This window comes from Scaptodrosophila lebanonensis, unplaced genomic scaffold (genome assembly GCF_003285725.1).
Source record: "Scaptodrosophila lebanonensis strain 11010-0011.00,11010-0021.00 unplaced genomic scaffold, SlebRS2 tig00001423-arrow-arrow-pilon, whole genome shotgun sequence".
NCBI lineage: Eukaryota > Metazoa > Arthropoda > Insecta > Diptera > Drosophilidae > Scaptodrosophila > Scaptodrosophila lebanonensis.
The window spans coordinates 590,282-615,214 of record NW_022060748.1 but is presented as its reverse complement, the minus strand read 5'-3'; the positions used below and the strand labels follow the sequence as shown (position 1 = coordinate 615,214).

General features: G+C 36.2%; 1 protein-coding gene across 1 annotated transcript in view; it reads right to left on the bottom strand.

Annotated features, from left to right (window-relative positions):
* Positions 1-20,390, bottom strand: part of LOC115633456 (metal transporter CNNM4) — a 60,999-nt gene extending 40,609 nt beyond the window's left edge. Inside the window, exon 1 of the mRNA XM_030530911.1 lies at positions 19,878-20,390. Coding sequence (XP_030386771.1) covers positions 19,878-20,317 — 440 coding nt within the window. The 5' untranslated portion in view covers positions 20,318-20,390. The remainder of the gene's footprint in view (positions 1-19,877) is intronic.
* Between the last annotated feature and the right edge of the window lie 4,543 nt (positions 20,391-24,933).

The window sequence follows — 24,933 nt, the reverse complement described above, 5'->3', positions numbered from 1 at the left end:
GGGGGGAAGTGGGGGGGGGAATCAAAAAATAAAACAAACTTACACAGCGTACACATATAACGCTACTTTGTGCAAAGTTTGGTGTCTCTACCTCTTAAAGTCTCTGTGATCCAGGTGTTCATACGGACAGACAGACAGGGCTAGATCGACTCGTCTCGTCATACTGATCAAGAATATATATACTTTGTGGGGTCTGCCACGTCTCCTTCTGCCTGTTACATTTTCAGCTCCCGCAAACCCAATATACTCTTGTACATTTTATGTACAGAGTATAATAAGTCATTGTAAGTTGCACTATCGAAAAAAACCTAGCCGTACCAATTAATAGTGGTTAGGGCTCGTACATACATATGTACATACATACATCTGCCCGCAATGCGTAGCTCCGTTATTTTTGCTTTACTATCGCTTACTCAGTCGGTGCCTAGCGACGGTAACTGTAAACATTTGGCAATTTGGCAAAGGCGTGGAAGATCAAAAAATGTGGAGGAAAGAATAAGAACTTGCAGTTGTCGTTGTTGCTTTTCGTTTTAAAAATGTGATATATGATATATGTATGTATATTTAGAGTTGACTATAACAACAATTTTTTGTTAAAAGTTCCTTTCGTAATTGTGTTGTATCGGGCCGAAAAAAGAACGGACTTTGCCCATTTGTAGCGTCAGAATGTGCAATCGAAAAACACATTTAGTGATTTACTGTTTTAGGTTAAGCAATTATTATGTATGTATGTACATGCAATTGTATGTTCATTTATATGTCGTTCAGATTAACAGGTCCAATATCAATGTCAAATTATAATTTAATTTAATTACAATTTAATTCTAGAATTTAGGTGCCTTAAATATCACAACAATATATACATATTTATTCATAGTACTATGTGCTTATAAACATACATACAAGTACATATGTACATAAGTTCCTGAATGAAACGTTACTGGAAATAGGCACAATGTGGAATGAGAAATGGTATATAATAAATAATATATAATAAGCAAAACTATTTAGCCCAGCAAAGACGGTCAAGACATGTTGGTAAAGAATATACATACATATATGCTTGTTGGGAGTAGTTCTGGGTGTTATAAACCCATGTAGCTATCTGGTATTTCTGTTTGCCCTTTGCAGATACAAATGTAGTACTCTAAATGTATGTTAAGGGATTACGTGCTTGCGACATACTTGGTAAGAGGTATAAATTCGGATCTACTTGTATTGAAAAACTTAACACTTATGACATTAGGCTCAGGATATCTGCCTTATATAAACCTACACAATATCCAAATTAACTTTATGAAAAATCCAAAATATATTTTATTAAAATCCCACAGATAATTGCAATATCAAACTGATCTCCCGATTTCATAAAATTACTACCATAAAGAAATCTATGTGCACACGTTTATTAATAAATAAATAAATTACCTCAAAACAATTTTGTTGTAAGGTCATAAATTACGTATGCGTGAGTAAACGTGGACGAACACTCAAAACTGAAAACGATAAAAATCGTAGGAGCCACTTTTACCAACGCAATCCAGAACAGACCGGATTGCTTGCCAAAATAGAAATTAACCACCCAGCCCACACTTGTGTTTCTTCTCTCGCTTTTTGAATCACTCGAATTTATCAAGAATGTATGCGTATGTGAGCTGTTCGAAAGCCTTATGTATTGTTGGTAAGTTCGATGACAGCAGCATTGGTATTCTTATTATATACTAGCAGGTCTTGCCCGTCTTTGGTGGCTCAGTATTTGTACTTACAATTATAATTATATGATATTTCTCTTCCGACACTCTCTAAAGTTTCCAAAGAGTTCATTTCCCAAATAGCATTTTACTTTGGTACGATTAGAGAACTGGGACATAAAGTACAATAAATACTATGTATGGTTATATGTGCATACATATGTATAATTATGTATATGTGTAGTACGATAGGGATAAATCAAGGCAAGTAATTTCTAGAATTAAGGGCTGTACAATTTGGCAAAGTTATTTGGTCAACTTTTGCGACTGCACAACATTTAAAGGAGCATATACACATACATATGTATATGGGCATTTCTGTAATGTCGAACGCGACATTCCTACGCAATCAAAGTGAAAAAAAAACATATGATAAAACAAAATATTGTTTTCACAAAAGGAAAAAGTTCTAGCTCTTTGACTAGCTCTATTATTGTTGTTAAGGTGGATTCCAGGGATTGGCTAGTTATCCAGATAATTTAAAAAAAACCAATGCATTCGCACGTGACAAAAACAGAAGTCGCTTTCTCGACGAACAGTTCAGCGAAACTAGAAAAAATATCTTTGTGGACCGACCAATATTTTTTGGTAGCTTTATTGAACTATATAATCAAGACTTGCTTTCCAACAAATAAAACAAGTTGACTTTCAACAACAACGTTATAATGTTTATGGTAAATATGCTCAGACCAATTGTCTTGCTTCGCCAAAACAACAACGAAATGCGAGATCGAATTAATCGATTAATCGATAATTAACCAACGCACGTTCTACCACTTCAGCGGCATTTGCAGATCAGTAGCTGCAATGAGAGCGAGAGCGCTGCCAAATTTCAGTGTTAATTGGAGCGAGAGTGCTGCACAAGTACCCGAGTTACATGATGTTTTGTTACAGTTATTTTATGCAAACGGGAAACAATAATGTGTTATTAGTTTACGTTACAAGTTAGCAAATGTTAATTATATGTAGATTGGCTTCGATGCCGCTGCGCCGAACAATCTTAATGCGATTCATTTTAAAATGTTATGCATTAATGTATCCTAATAATGTTTTTTATTTGATTTAAAAATATTTAGTAGATTATTTATTATAGCCTGCACCCAAAGGGTAAAAGGCTATACTAGTTTTGTGCGAATGTATGTAACAAACAGAAGGAGGCGTGGCAGACCCCACAAATATAAGTGAAATGGTCAATGCATAATGCAAATATTTCTGTGGAATACCTTAGCAAATAATAGAACATACCTATACAAACAATTTATTACAAATTAACAAAAAGAAGAAGCATTATTCCTTCAAAAATAAGCTCAGATCGGGAAGACCACGCAAAACTAAGCCTATAGAAGTCCGCATAATAGTGAGAAAACTTATGGAAAATGTGATGAATACACCAAAAGCAGTGTCGAGTAGGCTCAGAAAGTACCATAAAATATCAATAAATAGAGAATCTTTCCAAAGAAAGCTAACGGACCCGATTTTTTACATATATAGCTCGTCCAATTCCTTTAATTCCTTTTTTCGGCCCGTCACAGCGCCACGTAATTGGCTGTAAAAATACACGTTGTATTTTTGTAACTTTCCATTAAAGACTAGAAGAAATAATTATGATATATGCATATAAAAACTTAAGTTTTTATTCTAGAATTTACTTGCCTTGCTTTATCCCTATCATACTATATACATAAATATACATATGTATGCACCAGAGAACTGCAACGAGTATGTTCGACCACCCTTGCTAAAAATTCAATCACATAAGATCTTTGCTTGGCTGCGAACGAGCTCGAACGAGTTGAGGACTCTCAGCATTTTTCTTATGATCAAACTTGAATGAGCCATCGTTCTACTTTTACAAACAGGAACTGGACTTGATTGGTTTGCTTTCGAGCAGACCAGGGTCGGTCCCTTCGAGTATTCTGTTCTCTGCGAACAAGTACCGGGCATGATTGGTTTGCTTTCAAACAGTTCAGGCCCGGTCGCCTCGTTTAAAATGACTGGGTCCTGATCGAAACAAACCAGACTTTGCAGAATGAGCGTTTGATCGAACGAGTCTAGTACCGTTATTGCTCGAGCATTGTTTGGGTATTGCGCGAGTTGTACTCGGTTATTACTTGAGTATTGCGCAAGTTTTACCCGAGTATGTCTCGAGTATAGCGCGGATTTTACTCCAGTATGTCTTGAGTATTGCGCGGGTTTTACCTGAGTATGACCGTATAAAAAATGCATGTATGTACATATTTATGTATTTTTTCGTGCATGTGTTGTTTACAATTATGCGCAAACATGTGTGTATGCATGTACTTTAAATTAAGAGGTACAGAATGAAAACAAAACATATGTATATATTTATTATTGCCTGTGCCCAAAGGTTGAAAGGCTATACTAGTTTTGTGCGCATGTATGTAACACATAGAAGGAGGCGTAGCAGACCCCACAAAGTATATATATTATTGATCAGGAAGACAAGACGAGTCGATATAGCCATGTCCGGCTGTCCGTCTGTCTGTCTGAGCGCAAGGATCTCAAGAAGTACAAAAGCTAGAATAACAAAACTTGGTACCGAGGTTCCCCTAAGTCCTACGCAGGTCAAGTTTATTTTTATACTCTGTACATGAAATGTACAAGAGTATATTAGGTTTGCGGGAGCTGAAAAATGTAACAGGCAGAAGGAGGCGTGGCAGACCCCACAAAGTATATATATTCTTGATCAGCATGACGAGACGAGTCGATCTAGCCCTGTCTGTCTGTCCGTCCGTATGAACACCTGGATCTCAGAGACTATAAGAGATAGAGACACCAAATTTTGCACAAAGATGCGTTATGTGTGTATTCTATACGAGTTTGTTTTATTTTTTTGATTTTCCCCCCCACTTCCCCCCTATGGGGGTTTTCCCGATTTTCCATTCGTATAATCGCCTATATCTCGGAGACTATAAGACCTAGGAACACCAAATTTTAGTCCCAGATGCCTTATGTGAATACGCAGAAAATGTATATTTTGGAATTCCCCTCCCTCCCCCCTCTACCCCGCAAATCGTAACTCCCGTAATTCTTGGAATTTCGAACTAAAATTTTGGAAATACCCCCAGTTGGTTATTATGTGTCCGTATGCCAAATTTCATTATGATAGACCGATTTAACAAGAAGTTATAGCCATAAATATATTTGCTGATGCAGCGCTGCCCGCGGCTGTTGTTGATGTTGCTGTTTGGTTGCCTGCGAAAATGCTTACACAGACACGAATTGATGCGCATAGGCATACATACACTCACACAGACGCAATTGCTATGTAAATGTTCAATTATACACCCTTTACGTGAGTTCGAATACCGAGAGGGGTAAAATCGATCACATTTTTTTTTTATTTTCTTAATTTTTTTATTTTCTATAGTTATTGTAAACATATGTACAGAGTATTTCAAAGTCGGGACACCCGACTTTAGCTTTTTTACTTGTTTTTTATTCTGATACACCCCCCACTCCACCGCAATTCCTGTTCTTTTATAAACTCCGTAATTCCTGAAATTTGGAAATCAATTTTGGTTGGTTACCACTAATGTGTCCGGGTGCCAAGTTTCATCATGATAGGTCAATTATGAAGAAAGTTATAGCCATAAATAAATCGCTGCTCATGCGCTGCCTGCAGCTGTTGTTGTTGTTGTTGCTTTGGTTCAACTTTACGCTGCATACATACACTTATAGGCACGTGATGTAAATGTATGTATGTCTTCTAATTTAACTAAATTAATTAATTAATTAATTCATTTTTTTTAAATAATTTAACTTTTTTTAAATAATTTAACTTTTTTTAATATTTTTTGTTTTAATTTTTTTTTTGTGGAGAGTACAGGCTATTTTACTGTCGGGCTTGCTCGACTGTAGCGTTCTCTCTTGTTTTTATATTATGATAATCAGCATGATTTTATTTCTTAAAATAGGAACTCAAATATCTTAAAATAAACAATTTAATATAAATTAAAATACCATAACTATTTTTAATTTAAATAAAAAGGAAGGTATTTTTTTCACTAATAGTTTTGTTGGATTCTTTAATTTATATGCATATACATACTTGTATACGAAGTTACTATTTAGTTACTATTACTATTATTTACTAATAGCCGCAAAAACAATAGAAAATGCAAGTGCTCGTGCACCCGCCGATATCATTGGTCATGTTTCGGAGTTCATGTTTCAAAGTTTCGGTCACCGCCGCTCATTCTGAGTCTTTCCAGTTGTTAGTCGAAATGACTGGTTAGTGAGCGTTCGTTCACAACCAATCATTGCTTGTCACTATATAAATAAAATAATCATACCGAGTATGGGTAAATACTTGAGTATGACCGAAAATGTAGTACTCGTTGCAGTTCTCTGGTACATATGTATGAATTTTATGTAGATACATGTTTATGTATATATGTACATACATATGTACATCATATATGTATATAAAATAGTTTGTATAATATATCTGCTTTTGAACCCATTTTTTGCATTGGGGCTTTATTGGTGCACGAAAAAATTGTATGTATTTATGAACATATGTATGTACAAGTATATGTAAATATGTATGTGCAATCAATGCACAGCCCAAATGGTACTTTATGTCCCAGCTCTCGAGTCGTACCAAAGTAATTTGCTATTTGGGAAATGAACTCTTTAGAAACTTTAGAGAGGGTCGGAAGAGAAATATCATATAATAATAATTGTAAGTACAAATACTGAGCCACCACAGACGGACAAGACCTGCTAGTTTACTAGTATACTACATACATATAAGGTTGTGGTATTGTATGCGCAGTTGTACGCAGGACAAATTTCAAATTTTTTCTCGAACCCCTACTCCCCCGTGATTAGTGATTTTCCATAACTCCCATAATTCTTGAAATTAAATTTGGCTAATAGTGGTTATGTTTGCATCTAATCGTGATGGGCTGATTTCAAAGAAAAATATAGCCATATATGTAATGTCTCATCAATCTCTGCCCCCTGCTGTTATTGTTGTTGCTGCTTTGACTTAATTCTTCAGTTCCGCATACCCACAGATGTATGAATGTTTTCTTTTAAAACTGTTTGACTCTATGTACCTCTTATGTAGTTTTGATTTTATTAACGAAATTGTTACAACAACAACACACAACGTCACAATCGACGGCAGCAACGGAATAAAAAGAAAATTCCACTGACACCAACAACAACTGAAGCAGCTAAAATTAAAAAAAAAAACAATTTTTACTTCAAATTTAAAGAAAAATATAATAAAATTTGTTGCAAAGTTAAAATACCAATCTTTGCGTAGTGACAAAACTTATGCTAGACATATTTAAACAATTACAAAAGCTAAATTTACCACCGTTGGTATTTGAACTCACGTAAAGGGTGTATAATTAGACATTTACATAGGAATTGTGTGTATGTGATGCTTGCATGCAGCACAATGTTGAACCAAAGCAACAACAACAACAGTTGCGGGCATATAACTATAACTTCCTGATAAATCGGCCTATCATAATGAAACTTACATTACGGGCACATAATGACTTACTGGCGGTATTTGCCAAATTTGAGTCAAAAATTCCAAGAATTACGGGAGTTATGGAAAATCATGAATTGCGGTGGTGTGGGGGTGGAGGGAAATGATAATATTTTCTGGGTGCGTCGGGTATCCCGACTTTGAAATACTCGGTACATATGTGTAGTATAATTATGCGTATCTATGCGTGTATGTGTCTGTTTGTGTGTGTCTGTATGCCTGTGCAAAGCAGTAGCAACAACAACAGCTGCGGTCACTGCTTGGTCATCTATATATATAAAACAGTTTGTCCTGACTGACTGATTGGTGATCAACGCACAGCCCAAACGGTAAAGGCTAGGAAGCTGAAATTTGGACTCAAGTATCCTTTCATAGTCTAGGTCCCCACTAAGGATTTTGGAAAACTCGAGCTCCAAAGGGGGGAAAACAGGCTCCAACGTTTATATGAAAAATCTACAGTTTTCATCTGATTAACTTTAAACTTAGTTTGTTTTGATATTTTTTTTTGGGCCTAAAATATCGGAGTTTTCTTGTAAAAATAAGTAAAAAAAAGCTAAAGTCGGGTGTCCCGACAAGTTAGGTATGGCAATGTCCTCAGAACAATTGCAGTCAATAATAGAAGCTGCAGTTAACAATGCACTTGCCGCTCAAAAAAGAAGTTTTGATGTACAGATTCAGGATCTGAACCAGCGTTTAGGCAGTGTTTGTGTTGTGGCCCCAGAAGTAAAGAAATACAACGACGCAGAAATTCGGATGATTAAGTGCAGCAAACCATTAGACATACTGAAATCTTTACCGGACTTTGAAGGAAAACAGGAAACATACGTCTCATGCAGGAAAGCAACTTTAGGTATGCGGACAAACGCACCATATATTTAATAGAACAAGAAATATCGACACTCCAACTGGGAAATTCGACACTCTTACAGTACTACGACGAGGTAGAAAAGAAACTTACGCTATTAACGAACAAAGCGATCATGACCTACGACAACATCATAGCTGACACACTCAACGACAAGTATAGAATGGACGCTTTACGAGTGTTCATTTCAGGAACTAAGAAATCATTAAGGAATGCTCTGCTTTGGGCAGGACCGAAAGATCTTCCTTCCGCTTTGGCTCTATGCAAAGAGGTTGAATCTAACCACGAAAATATGCTAAAGTATAGCGGAAAGGGCCCAAAAGGAAGGAACATTGGCAACAAGCCAGAGACAGGATGCCGGCAGGGGAAAACGGTAATTGCCCACATTGGAAACATCCGCATTTAGTAAACGACAGGCACCTCCTAACGGATCTCCACAAAAACAATAAAAACCTCAACCTATGGACGTAGACAATTCATCAAGGTTTAGACAAATCATGCAGTATCAAAATCAGGGTAATACTAATAACCAGGGACAGGCTGACAAGAGACCAAGCAGTGGCACTGCAAAGTTTACGGGACCGAAACATCAAACAATGAATCATTTGACCCAAGATGACTCTCCACCTGACCAAAATACTTTTGAATACCAGACTGAGGCAACCTAGAGGTGGATGACATTAACGATGACCTTGTAGTGTACGACCAGGTTAATTTTTTAGGCACAACTCCCTGTTACCAGGCTTACATTGACGAGTATAATGCTCAAATATTTTACAAGCCGGGGAAAGAAAATTTCGTAGCAGATGCATCCACGCTTAAGAGGAAGATTCACAGTCCAATATTGCAACAAAATAGTAATAGAGGAAAGTAGATCGGCCTCAGATAGCACTGTTATTATGTTTGGTGAGCAAACTCGTCACCTCATACATTTCTCAGGTAGAGAAAAGTTAATTGTCAGGGTATGTGACGCGGTCAAGAAGGACGTAGTCAACGCAATTTTCTGTATCAGAATAAAAAACATTCGCACAAAACTAGTATAGCCTTTTACCCTTTGGATACAGGCTATAAAAATATGATCGGCACCGCCAAAAGTAGATATTTGAGATATTGCACATTGTTGACATATTTTCAACTAACAAGAAATATTTTCTTTCAAGGTTCAAGGCTTTCAAGGTTTTCGATTGTCCAACCTATTGCCTCCAGAACAATAATAGGCATACAATCAGCAATCTTACAGCTCATGAACTTCTACAGGTACACTAAAACAATATATTGCGATAACGAACCTTCCATAAAATCCGAAACAATAAAATCACTTATAAATAAGCGATGATCCTTGTACAACAAAGTAACAGAGGAAGCAGACTTTGGGACAAGGGAGGGAGGTTCATAAAGATAATATAAGGTAACTATAATATATGTTTTCTGGGCTATGCTACTTCTTGTCACAATGACAAACGCTAAGCTGACTGACTATTCAAACGCGGACTACATACCAATTTAATAATGTACGCTTAAATAATGGATGAAACAGAGAAATTGAGGAACCATTTTCCTCAATCACACATGAGACAGATACTAGACTCGGACATAAGACACACGAGAACACTCTTAGCAACAATAGACATTCACCATCGGAACGCCAGAAGCATTAACATGTTAGGCACTGTTTATACTCTGTACATGAAATGTACAAGACTATATTAGGTTTGCAGGAGCTGAAAAATGTAACAGACAGAAGGAGGCGTGGGGCAAAGTAGATATATTCTTGATCACTATGACAAGACGAGTCGATCTAACCCTGCCCGTCCGTCTGTATGAACACCTGGATCTCAGAGACTATTAGAGATAGGGCCACCAAATTTTGCCTTATGTGTGTGCGCTATATGAGTTTGTTTATTTTTTGTTGATACCCCCCTTCACCCCTATGGCGGTTTTCCCGATTTTCCATTCGTATAATCGCCTACATCTCGGGACTATAAGACCTAGGAACCCCAAATTTTAGTCCAACATGCCTTATGTGAATACGCAGAAAATGTGTATTTTTTCTATAACTCCCGTAATTCTTGGAATATCGAACTTGGCATTTTGCAAATACCCCAGTTAATATGTATCCTGTATGCCAAGTTTCATTATGATAGACCGATTTAACAAGCAGTTATAGCTATAAATATATTTGCTGCCCAAGTGCTGCCCGCAGATGTTGTTGATGCTGATGCTTTGGTTGACTGCAAACATGCTTACACAGACACGAATAGGCGCGCATAGACATACATTCATTCACATAGACACAATTGCTATGTATATGTGCAATTGTACACCCTATACTTGTTCAAATACCGAGAGAGGTAAAATCGATCGAAATTTCTTTTTTAATTTTCTGAATTTTTGTAAATTCTATAATTATTCTAAGCATATGTACAGAGTATTTGAAACTTTAGCTTTTTTACTTGTTTAAAGGCAGTAGCTGGCACTCCGGACTTTGACGAGTTTGAAAAATTGAATCTGAGCTCATTGAATTTGCAAATAGGCAGGTAAATATTAATACGAAAACGCAACAACAGTTAAATAAGTCAACAGACGCAGTAAACAAACATGCTAATAAAGAATTCAAAGAATAGCCAAATAAACACTTCTACGAAACTTTGCTCTCAAGAAATAGAATATTAATTTCGGAACTTGAAACTTTAATGTTATCTGTTACACTCACAAAGATTGGAATTATTAACCAATCAATATTAGACTCTAGCGATTTAAATGACGTAATCAATGAGCGTTCTACGAACCTAATCATTACTGCCTTGTTGGAAGTAGCCCAAATCAAGGTTATATTAAGTAACAATTTTTTACATTTTATAACTAAATACCCTAAGCCAAGTTTAATATGTAAGTAGATTCTCTTGTACCCTGTACAACACAATAACACCATCCTTAATATAGCTGACGGAAACATCATAGCCGACAGCGGTAATGAAATATTTCCAATCGTAAACTGCAGCGCTACGCTCACAACAACATTCTGTAGAAGATTGCCCTATACCACGTGCGCCAAACGACTGCACTGTGGTGGCAAGGCCCATTGTACCACTCGACCCAGCCATACGCGGTCATCGACGACGGCGTCATCATCATCAACGACGAAACGGCGGCGATCACGACTAGTGATATTGAAGTCAAAATTGTAACCGGTACGTTCCTCCTTACCTTCCACAAAGATGTCTTTTTGAATGGTTCTTCATTCCGTAACCTAAAGAGTTATGTGAACAAGTCTCCTGCCCAGCAGCGTCAACGCTGGTTAACATAACATTCCACCAAGAGATTTTAAGCCTACCATACTTACAAAGACTGGGTACAGAAAACACGTAATACATTGGCGAAATCGAGAAGAAACTGATAAAACAGCCCATAATATCTGGATTGACTGTAACTACCTTTTTAGTTTGTTGCTACGCCTCTTTCAGATTCTACAGGAAACGTCAGACGATTCGAAGTCAATAAGACATCCTGGCTGTCATCGAAGGTTATAAAAATTCCGAGGACGTCCTCCACTTAAGCGAGATTAGCAACGTTCGCGGATATTGCACAACGAAAACAGACAATGTTGAGTGCAACGCTTCGCGACGAAAGCAGTCGATATGCGACACCATGCACGAGGCGCAGTGTCAGCATGTTTGAGGCACAGGGCTTGCTTTGGTTATAAGAAATCATGTTCTTAGTCTTTAGTTGAGTTTGGGATATTAAACCTTTCAGTACAAACGAGCTCTTGTCTTTTATTGGAGCATGAATAATTAATCCTCAGTCGGTCGAACGTAATAATAATCGACGTTAGGAACTTCTTAATTTACACACATAAGTGTTCATGTACAATTTCAACAGCATACATTTACATCAGAATCGTGTCTATGCGTGCTTGCATGTAGTAAATGTTTATTATGAAACAAGAAAGGAATGCTAAAGTCGAGCAGGCTCAACTTTTAAATACCATGTACCTCCCACCAAAAAGGAAAAATGACAAAAAAAAATTTGAATTAATTAAAAAAAATATATATTAGTTAAATTATGTAATTAAATTAAATACAGTAAATGTATGCTGTTGAAATACATTTACTTCAGAATCGTGTCTCTGCGTGTTTATATGCGTGTATGTATGCAGCACAAAGTTGAACCAAAGCAGCAACAACAACAGCTGCTGGCAAGTATATTTGGTTTAAGTTGGAATAAAACCGACATTGCGGCAATATTTATGGCACCCATCTGGGCCGCCTACTATTGGCAAATTTATTTATCCCAAATTTGTGCTATTCAGCAAATAATAAACGAGCCCGGCGGAAATGACTGAAGCTTAAGTACTGGCTCTCAGGAAGTAGATTTAGCGTTAATATTTTCAAGCAGAATTTGGTGGACTCGTCTTCTAGTAACATTGAGATCTAAATTACCCCTTATCTCGTTAAAAAACATTCCTTTTGAATAACAAGACGCCTAATTTCCCGTCTACAACGCTCGTCAACGTTGGTTGGTCTTCCGTAGCGTTTGATCTCACCATAAGAATCAGGGTTCTTAAGGAAATTTCTTATTGTGTTTCGGTTTTGATTAACTCTGGCAGCAATATCAGCTATTTTTGAACATTTTCCTCTTATTAAGCCTCGATCATTCGATATTAACATTCCATGTGGCATTTTATGTAAAATCCACATTTCGTATGAACATTTAATATTAAAAATCAGTGCGCTAGTTAATTTACGTTTTTTTAAAACGTAAGTTTTACACTTATTTAATGAAAAGACATAAGCTTATATATTATAGCACAAAAGCAATCTAATCGCTGTTTGCACATATACTTATTTCCTAAGTAAATCAAATGACGCCAAACAAATTTATGAAAACGGTACGGAATGGCGACCGAAGAATTTTGCACAGTCATTCTCAAAATAGACTACAACTACACACTTCTGCATACCAAAAACAAATTTACCGGTACAACTAAAGATGGGACACATTCAAACATTTATGCACATATACTTCTTTCCTCATGCATTTGGCCGCATAACTCTGCGTACACACAAAAAAATATACAAATTTTAACTTTAAATGTGAATATCTTTTAAGATAAAAATGTTTTTGATTTGGAAAGGTTTAATATTATTCCAGATAACTATTATTTTTAAAATATTTTTATACCCTGTACATCTCTGACCCCATAAAGTATATATATTCTGAATCAGCATGACGAGAGAAATCGATCTAGACTTATCCGTCCGCCCATCTGTCCGTCTGAACGCAAGGATCTCAGAAACTATAAAAGCTGGAGCAACCAAAGTTGGTATCCAGATTCTCCTAGGCCCGCGGAAGGACGAGTTTATTATACCCTGTACCCAAAGGGTACAAGGGTATATTAGTTTTGTGCGAGTGCACATGGAACACACAGAAGGAGGCTTGGTAGACCCCACAAAGTATATATATTCTTGATCAGCATGACAAGCCGAGTCGATATAGCCATGTCCGTCTGTCTGTCCGTCTGTCTGTCCGTCTGTCTGTCTGTATGAACGCAAGGATCTCCGAAAGTATAAGAGCTAGAATAACCAAACTTGGTATACAGATTCTCCTGAGACCGAGAAAGGACGAGTTTGTTCATTTTTTCTGATCCAACCCCCCACTCCCCCCCTATTACCAATTTTCTATAACTCCCGTAATTCTTGGAATTTTGAACTTAGATTTGGTAGTCACATTAGGTTAGTAATTATATATCCGTATACCAAGTTTCATTATGATAGAATGATCGGAAAAAAAGTTATAGCCATATAACCAGGCCCAATGCACACATACAGTTGTGCTCAAAATAATAGTAGTGATATTTTTCACAACGTTCTACCGTTCGTATTTTTGTGTTTCCTTTCAATTTGAATCCTTTCTTTCTACCTATGTGATCTACAACAAGAGCACAATAAAATGACGCGTTACTTTAGCTTTTTGTGCACTTGTTGTTGTTGTTATTTGCATTTTCCACAGCTAGTCCCTATTCTACGCGCTCAAAATAATAGTAGTGCTTGCGCAAACATTCCAAAAATATTAAGTGTGTCGCTCCTTAAGCTCACGAAAAGTTGCTAATAGTAAGTTATATTATTTTTTAATAGTTTACTATAGTTTCCAATACACATTTTAGTTTGTTTTTTTTTTCTGATATGGGTAGAGCCAAGCACTGCACTCCTGAACGACGTGCACTCATTCAAAAATTGATATCTGAGGGAAAAACTTACAATGAAGTCCAAAATATAGTAGGTTGTCCTCCTACAACGGTGTGTAATGGTATAAAATTTATCCCAGGCCCCTAAGCACGCGGAAGACCTCGCGCTATGTCAGATAAATTGGCGACCCTTGTAGTGAGATACTTTAGGCAGAACCCATTTGCGAGCTCTACCGATACAAGAGATGAATTAAATCTCCATACTAGTACACAAATAATACGGAGATGCCTACTGCAAAATAATTTGGCAGCTCGGAGTCCAAGGAAAGTGCCCCTTCTCACAAAAAAACATCTGGCAAAACGAATTAAATTTGCACAAAACCACATTGATTGGCCAGTGCAGTAATGGAGAAACATTTTATGATCAGATGAATCGAAAATCACGCTTTTTGGTGGAGCTGGGTCTCGTCAGTATGTTAGGCGGCCACCAAACACTGAATGCACCCTCGATTCACAACGAAAACCGTAAAACACGGAGGAGCTCGTATTATGATCTGGGCCAGTTTTTCATATTACGACGCGGGGCTTATATATTGGATCCGGAATGCCATGGATTGCCACCTTTATGTGCATATAATGCAGAATATTATGCTGCCATATGCCAGTGATGAAATGCCACTAATTTGGGTATTCCAGCAGGATAATGATCCGAAGCCCACAAGTAATGTTGCCCAACAATGGTTTCAAACTAACAGGATCAATGTTCTAGAATGGCCGGCACAGTCTCCTGATCTCAACCCGATTGAGAATTTATAGCACGATGTGAAGAAGGAAGTTGCCAAGCGTAAACCAACTAATTTTGAACAGCTTTGGGAACCAGTTAGACATGCTTGGAGCTCCATTCCTCCTCAAAGATGTCACAATCCCATGGACTCCATGCCAAAGCGATGTGCTGCAGTTCTTGCACACGAAGACTATGCTACAAAATACTAATATTATTTAGAAAGACCTAATATGAGTAATTAAAATAAAAACCGTATTATTTGGATCAGTTGGGACAAGTAAGAGGCCAACAAATGAAACACTACTATTATTTTGAGCGACCAAATTAATGAAGTTTTGGGAAAAAAATTATTAAAATTGTTATATGAACAGAATTTGTAGTTATTTCTTTATGATTTACTTGTTAATATACTATACTTAATAATACAAATTATTTTAAATTCATTAAAACACCATTTCATACATTTTTTGAACGAACTAAATTTTTATGAAAGCACTACTATTATTTTGAGCACAGCTGTACATACATATGTACAAGTACACAAACATGCATAAGGCACGATTCTGATGTAAATGTAAATGTATGTATGCATGCATGGAATATTTAATTTAGTTAATTAGTTAATATTTAGCTAATTAATTAAATTAATTTAGTTAATTAATTTAATTAAATTAATTAATTAATTTAATTACTTTTTTGTGGGGTGGTACAGGGTATTTAAGAGTTGAGCCTTCTCGACTTTAGCATTCCTTTCTTGTTTTTTTTTACTTTTTATGCAATTAGAAATACATAAGATGAAGGAAAAGGAATTAGAAATACATAAGATGATTATAAATGATTGTTATATACATATTTTTGTTTTCCAAAATAAAAATTTGAACTAATTTTCTTCAATAAAGAAAAACAAAAATGTGTATTCATCTACATATATAAGAATACGAGAAACTAACTTAACTTTACTTAATAGCATTACTTATGCCACATATATATTTTTTTAATGGAATATGCAGTCCTAGCTCCTTTTACCTGAGGGCCATCGCAAATAAATGAATATAACTGAGCGAAAGAGCATCCTCTAAAACAATGTTTTTCGATTTGATTATTTGCCACACTTTTCTTTTAATTACGGCACCAAGTCCATCAATTGCTCCCTTCCCGTGAGAACTTGCAAAAAAATTCCATTCGATATACAAGCATCCAATATCTTTAATTATGTCAGTCAAGCTCGTCAAAATATTAAAATTTTGCCCATACAGGGTGCGCCACCTTTTATGTCGGTATGCAAACATTGAATATTTTTGAAAATAAACAACCGATTTTCAAGAATGAGATATTTTTATTTAATTTGGTTCTGTACAATTTCTTGAACTGAGGTTTTCAACACTGGTCTACTCAAGTCAATCGGTTCACTAATGACAAAGTTATTCAATATATTCATACCGACATAAAAGATGGCGCACCCTGTACAAGCTTTTAATTTCGAATAAAAGCTTTAAAACAAAAAAATACGTTTTTAAAGTGATATTTTGTATGTATATATATAAATAAGGTTGTTTTAGAATTTTTTTTTTAAATTTAAACATTTTGCACTTACGATGTCGCACGCGACAAACTTTAAATAGGTTCTACGCTGACTATTTTGCGGCAAATTTTTTAAAATATTATTTGAAATAAAAAACTGTGTTTGCAGCTAATATTTGACGCTCCTTGTACAAATACCTTTGACGCTCTGATAACAAATGTACTTTTTCGATGTCGCACGCGACAACCAAATATACCTTAAAGCAAAGATAAAAATTTACCGTAATTGGCAATCGCATCGTTCCTTTTACATTTTTCTTATATTGCTTAAATATAAACCAATATTTTATAGAGCAAATATCAATGCATAATGTCTCTCCTTAAGAACAGTAATGAAAACAAAACGTGCAACAGATGTGTTCAAAACTTAAGTTTTGCAGTTGTTCGACTTTGCATTTGAATTTTTCGAAATGTGTTATGAATAAATGTAAAATTTGATTACATTAGTTAAATTTGTTTATTAATCCTCGCGCGGAAGTGCTCGAGGTTGGGCTATTTTATATTTGTAAAAATGTATTGTTAAGGTGCTAATCTGAATGCACGGCTTCAATGCTTTGATTAAACAGAAGAAAAATTTAAATTTAAAAGATTCTCTATACAAATATGTTAAAACATCATACTTTTACAGACTTTGAATTTTTTGGCTGCGGTTGACATTTCTAGAGACATGCCCATATGTAAAATATAGGCCTCCTTTAGCCGTCTTTGGACAGTTTTTCTACTTATTGATATTTTATGGTGCTTTTTGAGCTCACTCGACACTGCTTTTGGTGCATTCATCACATTTTCCTTAAGTTTCCCCAATATTATGCGGCCTTCTATAGGCTTAGTTTTGCGTGGTCTTCCCGATCTGAGCTTATTTTATTGAAGGAATAATGCTTCTTCTTTTTGTTAATTTGTAATAAATTGTTTGTCTAGGTATGTTCTATTATTTGCTAAGGTATTCTACAGAAATATTTGCTTTATACTTAGTGACCATTTCAATTCTAATTAATTCACTTATTTAACGTGTTTTGCCTATAATTTAACAAAAATTGCGATCAAACAGTGATTATTATTAATAAAACTAAGAAAAATCACTTCAAAAATTTGAGCACGTGTTTTTTACGGCAAGCGAATCCTTGAAAAGCAATGTCAAATTACTTTTGTCCAGCCAAAAAATCACAATCTACTACGCAGATAATCATAGAAAGGAAATCTGTTACGTTATCAGAGCGATATTTTTTTTCTATTAAAGCTATATCTTCTGCTTCTTAAAAATTGAATGGATACCGTTACTATTATAGGTTTGCAGAAATAAGCGGTTTTAAATTTTGCAATGTGTTGTCAAAATACTTTTTTCCACTGTTGTATGTATACATACAGTGGCTCACAGCTTATTTCAACCAGCACCCTTAAAAAAATTGTAGCCTCTGTAAAATCTTAACTAAAAGGGATATCAAAATAATTTAAACGCAATTAGTTAGTCTGATGACTTAACTTTCAAAATTTAACTTCATATATTTTTTAAGTATTTTTCTAACAATTTATAATAATTAAAAACTGAAAATTCAACGAAAAACAATGCCACAGCTTATTTCAACCACTTAATGTATTACATTATTACAACTACGTTTTTGATCAATTAACTAAATTTAATACTTGGTGTGACCACCCTTTTGATCAACCACCATTTTGAGCCTTTTTGGCATGGATTCGACCAACTTTTGTGTCACTTGTGACGTAATTTTGGACCATTCGTCAATTAATGCATTTTTGAGGTCGGAATTATTTGAAATTTTGCGTTTTCGAATGTTTGCATCCAAAATTGACCACAAATTTTCAATGACATTTAAGTCAGGTGACTGGGCTGGCGGTTTCATAACATGCGGACAATTCCATATCATCCAGGTCTGCACAATGCCCGCCGTATGCTTTGGGTCATTGTCTTGGTAAAACCTAAAGACGTCCCTTATGCCCAGTTTCTCGCCACTTTCAATCAAATTGGACTTCAATATTTCAAGATATTTAGTTTTGTCCATTGTCGTCTCAATAAACTGTAAGTTTCCGACGCCGGCTGCTGACATACAGGCCCATACCATTACGTTGCCACCGCCATGCTTAACTGTAGCCCTTAAATTTTTTGAATCGAGGTCTGTGTTTGGCTTACGCCACACATATGAGGCTCCATCTGATCCAAAAATATTAAATTTGGACTCATCACAAAATAACACTGTACTCCAGAAATCGTTATCCTTGTACAAGTGCTCCCGGGCAAACTTAAGGCGACACGTCCTATTTTTCTCGCTTATAAAAGGCTTCTTGCGTGTTATTCTGCCTTTAAAGTCGTGTTCCTGAAGCACGCGAAGAATTGTTTCTGGGTGGCATGACTTGCCCAACTCTGCCTCAACATCATTGGCCAGTTTTGGAGCTGATAATCTTGGGTTTTCCTGGATTTTCCGAACAATATAGCGCTCATCCGTAGAATTAAAAATTTTATTTGGAGCATTTCTACCCTTATCATGGGTTCTGTTCTCACCAACAAATCGATAAATGATGCTCTGGACTGTGGAATCATTAAGTCCAACCATCTCTCCAATTTTCCTGCGGGAATAGCCCGCTTTAAAGTGCCTGAGAACAAGTTCTCGCTGCTCAATAGTAGTGCGTGGGCCCATTTCGCTAAATACACTTTTCTGCAAGATCCACTCTCAAAGTTTAGCAAAAATATATTTCACCATATTGCGAAAACAATGACTAAAGCATAGAAAAAAAAAACTACCGTTACATCGTAGAATAACAGATCTTCGCTCAGCTGTAAAGTATGTGGTTGAAATAAGCTGTGGCATTGTTTTTCGTTGAATTTTCAGTTTTTAATTATTATAAAATGTTAGAAAAATACTTAAAAAATATATGAAGTTAAATTTTGAAAGTTAAGTCATCAGACTAACTAATTGCGTTTAAATTATTTTGATATCCCTTTTAGTTAAGATTTTACAGAGGCTACAATTTTTTTTAGGGTGCTGGTTGAAATAAGCTGTGAGCCACTGTACATATATTACAAACATTACCACAGAGTGCACATGCATAAAAAAAATAACATGTGAATGTACATTTGTATGTAAATACACGCATACGAATGCACATATGTATGTATGTACATCATACATAAAGGAGCAACCAAAATATTAAAGAAAACTTGCCTTGGATGTGTTTGGGGTGTCGATGACGAAGTCAATGCAGTCAATATGCTATCTGAGTCATTGTTACTATAATTTCGCGCAGCTGATTTAGTACCCAACATAAGTACATCCGAGGTATCGTGAAGGTTAAGATAATTCGAGCATAGGCCAACAGTTAAACAATTTGCGATAACCGTCAAAAGAGTAATTATAACAGTAAGGCTCCCATATTTTTTTTTTAGCAAATGAGGTAATGAAAATACGTTCGCGATACGGGCATATTTAACTTGTGGTTTCGAAATCGATTTTGCACCACTCACACACGGTTTTGATTGCAAATGCAAAAAAAAATTACCAATATTTAAAATTGTTTCATGAACACGGTAGTTAGCGGATATAATTTTGTTTGACCATCTAGCCTGGGCCTGACATATTTTTAAATGGTGTTCACTTCCTTCCATATTACACAACTACCTTTCGACAACTTGTTCTTCCCGAACGATGTCTGACAAGAAACTAAATACCGCAATATTTTTCTTCTGATTGTAACATGCTGTAGTGAATGAAGTTGCGCAACAATTTGTCACAATAACACAATTTTAGAATTGTTATCGAAGCTCTCAGCCCTGGTTCCAGCCGTTCACAGTGCGTAGATAGTAACGAAAGTAGAGCAGTGAAACAAGAACAGATGGCATTATTATGTTAACTAATGTACTAATATACATTTAAATGAAATCTTCACGGCATTTTAGACAAAAGGAAGTGAAACTATTAAAAGCTCAAAATTACAAACACACCAAGTTTTTGAATAAAATGCATATGTACATATATGCATATGTACTAACTGAATCCACAATATTGTTCACAATTTTCATGCTACACAAACTAATCTTTTCATACGTAAATAATATAAAACTCTATCCTTATTCCTTTTTCATCCAAATCAATTAATTTAAAGAAAACTTAATCGTGATACAATTTTACTGCAACATGGACTGTGTCCTAGCGAAGTCCGTGTGAAAAATACCAGGGTTCGTAAAATGTGCTCGCAACCCGTTTGGGCCCGCGAGAAATTCAGCTGCGGGGTTTTTCGGGTCGCTGCCGACAGAGGCGGCGGGTACGATCGGGTCGTCTGGCAGAGGTAACTTGCCGTGCGGGTACGCCGTGCTTCGCCGCGGGTCGCTGCCGACAGCAGCAGTGTCATACGAGCCGGTCTGCAGTAGCAGAGCGCTCGTTCGTGGTAGGCAGGCATATGTACATATGTATGTGTACCTTCTGCCTACTCCGTTTCAGCTTGACGCAGCTGTTTTGCATACGTTTGCACAGTGGTACCTGATACTATTTTTAAGGATCCGTGGCGTTGCAACTTGGCGTAATTTAAATAATAATAAAACCTACAGTCAATTCGTATACTTCATTCACATAACGGAACCTAGCATATGCTAGTGTATTTATCACAAATTTCAATTTGGTGAACGGCTATGCCTCGAAGATGATATATTGCTGCACTGGAAGTCTCTTCAATGTAGTGAACCAGAGCTGGCACAAATAGCGGAAATTGCGTTGGCTGTGCCAGAAACTCAGGTGTCAGTGGAGAGGGCTTTTAGCGCGTTACCCCTTATTTTTACTAAATTAAGAAATAGACTAAGTCCAAATGTATTAAGCGATATTTTAATTTATTTATTTATTTTTTATTTATTTATTTATTTCATCGACAAACAATGTAAAAGAAAAAGAAAACAAAAAATCAATACAAAAGAGAATTTAAACTAAAATAAAGCTATAGGAATAAAAAGCCTACAAAAATGACACAAATATCTAATAACGAATCCGACACGGTGGGGGAATTTTATTTGCCAAACGGCCAGCTATGCCCCGATTCACAGCAGAGGGTAGTCAGATAAGTTATTAGACCTAACAAAAAAGGAATGGAGATGAAAAAATAGCAATAGAAGATAAAAGAAAACAAGTAAAAAAGCTAAAGTCGGGTGTCCCGACTTTGAAATACTCTGTACATATGTTTACAATAATTATAGAAAATAAAAAAAAAAAAATAAATAAAAAAAAATTGGATCGATTTTACCTCTCTCGGTATTCGAACTCACGTAAAGGGTGTATAATTGCAAATTTACATAGCAATTGCGTCTGTGTGAGTGTATGTATGCCTATGCGCATCCATTCGTGTCTGTGTAAGCATTTTCGCAGTCAACCAAACAGCAACATCAACAACAGCCGCGGGCAGCGCTTGAGCAGCGCTGCAGCAGCAAATATATTTATGGCTATAACTTCTTGGTAAATCGGTCTATCATAGTGAAACTTGGCGGACACATAATTACTAACTGGGGGTATTTGCAAAATTTTAGTTCGAAATTCCAAGAATTACGGGAGTTAGAGAAAATCGCATTTGCGGTGGAGAGGGGGGAGGGAGGGGAATTCCAAAATATACATTTTCTGCGTATTCACACAAGGCATCTTGGACTAAAATTTGGTGTGCCTAGGTCTTATAGTCTCCGAGATATAGGCGATTATACGAATGGAAAATCGGGAAAACCCCCATAGGGGGGAAGTGGGGGGAAAATCAAAAAAATAAAACAAACTCGTATAGAATACACACATAACGCATCTTTGTGGAAAATTTGGTGTCTCTATCTCTTATAGTCTCTGAGATCCAGGTGTTCATACGGACGGACAGACAGACAGACAGGGCTAGATCGACTCGTCTTGTCACGCTGATCAATAATATATATACTTTGTGGGGTCTGCCACGCCTCCTTCTGCCTGTTACATTTTTCAGCTCCCGCAAACCTAATATACTCTTGTACATTTCATGTACAGAGTATAAAAAAAAACTTAAATAATAAGAGATAAAATATAATTAAAAGCTAAAGGTGAAGAATCACTGACCCGTTGGGGGAAAATTTATTAGCCAGTCCGGCAAACTATGCCCCTACTCACAGCAGTGGTGATCAGTGATTCTGCCGGAGATAGCTGAAAATAGAAGCTTTTAGTGAGGGGAGAGAGAGCTCATTTGAGATTAAAAAGTAAAAAGAATTATAATTAGAGCATAATACTCGAAAAGGGTTGTGCATGGCGTAATCACTAGTGCATCTGTTAAGTAGAAGAGGCAGAAAGTTCCTTGTTGGCCTGGAAGGAACAGAAAAATTAATACGACCTAAAAGCATAGAGGAATCAACATCTCCAACAATCAATTTGTGGAGGAACAGCACACCAAGAACTATCCTACGGTGAGCCAAAGAGGGCAGGTTAATAAGGAGAAGTCTACTGGAGTAGGAAGGTAATCGCAGATTAGGATCCCAGTTAAGACCACGAAGAGCAAAAAGAAGAAATTGTTTCTGAACTGACTCAATGCGATCCTGATGCAGTTTATACTGAGGACACCAAACACATGAGCAGTATTCTAGCACTGGTCGTACTAGAGAACTGTAAAGTAGCTTGGTAGTATAGGGATCGTTAAATGCTCTGGACCATCGTTTAATAAAACCAAGAACACCATTAGCTTTGTTAACGATAGTGGAGATGTGAAGATTGAAATTCAATTTGGAATCAAAAAGAACTCCAAGATCTTCAACTGTAGATATACGTTGCAATGGTATATTGTCAATCGCATAAGTGTGGTCTGGACCGGTGAAAAGTCATAAACTTGCATTTAGAACAGTTAAGGTGCAGGTAGTTGACCAAGCACCACCGTTGAAAACAGTTTAGATCATATTGCAGACGAGACCGATAAAGAGGATCTTTATACGAAAAAATAAGCTTTACATCATCGGCATACATTAGTATACGGGAATGCAGCAGGATAGACGGAAGATCATTAATAAATAGAGTGAATAATAGGGGGCCGAGATGACTACCTTGAGGTACGCCCGAAGTTACGATAACAGGTTTAGAAATATTCGACCTGAGTAGTACCTTCTGTGTCCTATTTTTTAAGTATGAGGAAATCCAATTCAAAGAGTTTGACGGAAATCCCATACGAGATAGCTTTAAGAGGAGAAGGCCGTGATTCACAGAATCAAATGCTTTGCTTTGCTATATATAACATCAGCTTGCATCTTTGCTAGGAATGCATAATTTATGACAGATGTAAATTCTAGCAGATTAGTCGTTGTTGACCGATTTTTAAAAAATCCATGCTGAGCAGGGGAGATTACAGACTTACAATGATGCTGTAAAGAGGAAGTAATTATTTTTTCAAATAATTTAGGAATAGCAGACATCTTGGCAATGCCCCTATAGTTAGAAATGTCTGACTTACAACCCTTTTTGTGGAGTGGTGTAATAAACGATTCTTACCAAAAAGCAGGAAAGATTTCGTTCTCAAGGGACAGATTAAAAAGCTTAAGCAACGGCTTGCTTAACTACACTCTTTGAGCACACAACTAGGAATGTTGTCAGGCCCAGGAGAAGCTTTAACAGATTGTATATTAGACAAAATACAAGAATCTGTAATTATTGGAGCAATAGTGAAATTTGAAGGCATAATGCAAAATGGGTAAGAATTGCCGTTAAAAGACTCGGAGGAGTATGTCGACTGGAAAAACTTTGCAAATAATTCAGCACTTACGGAATCATTAACAGAATTGTCATTCGCAAGAAAAAATGACGATGGCAAAGTCGAGGATTTCCGTTTAGAATTTACGAAGTTGTATAACTTCTTAGGGTCATGTTTAAATTGGAGTTTGCAACGCTCGAGATAATTTGTGTAACACAGGGAGTTTAACAGAATAAAATTAGATTTTGCAATAGAATATTTGAACTTTTTAAAACATCTCGATTTAATGTTTTTTTAAGTTAGAAAGTCTACGCGTAAACCATGGAGGTTTAAAAGTAGAAGATGATGCGACGCTATTGGGAAAATGCTATCGAAAATGGAATATATGGTGTCATAAAAAAATTTTGAAGCAACATCTATATCAGTGGAGCTATATAAGAAAGACCAGTTAGTATTTCAAATCAAACTGTTAAGCCTAACAAAATCACAATTACGAAAGCATTTGCGAGAAGACATTTGCACTCAGAAGACCCTGCACTATATCTAGAAAAGGAAAGACTAATT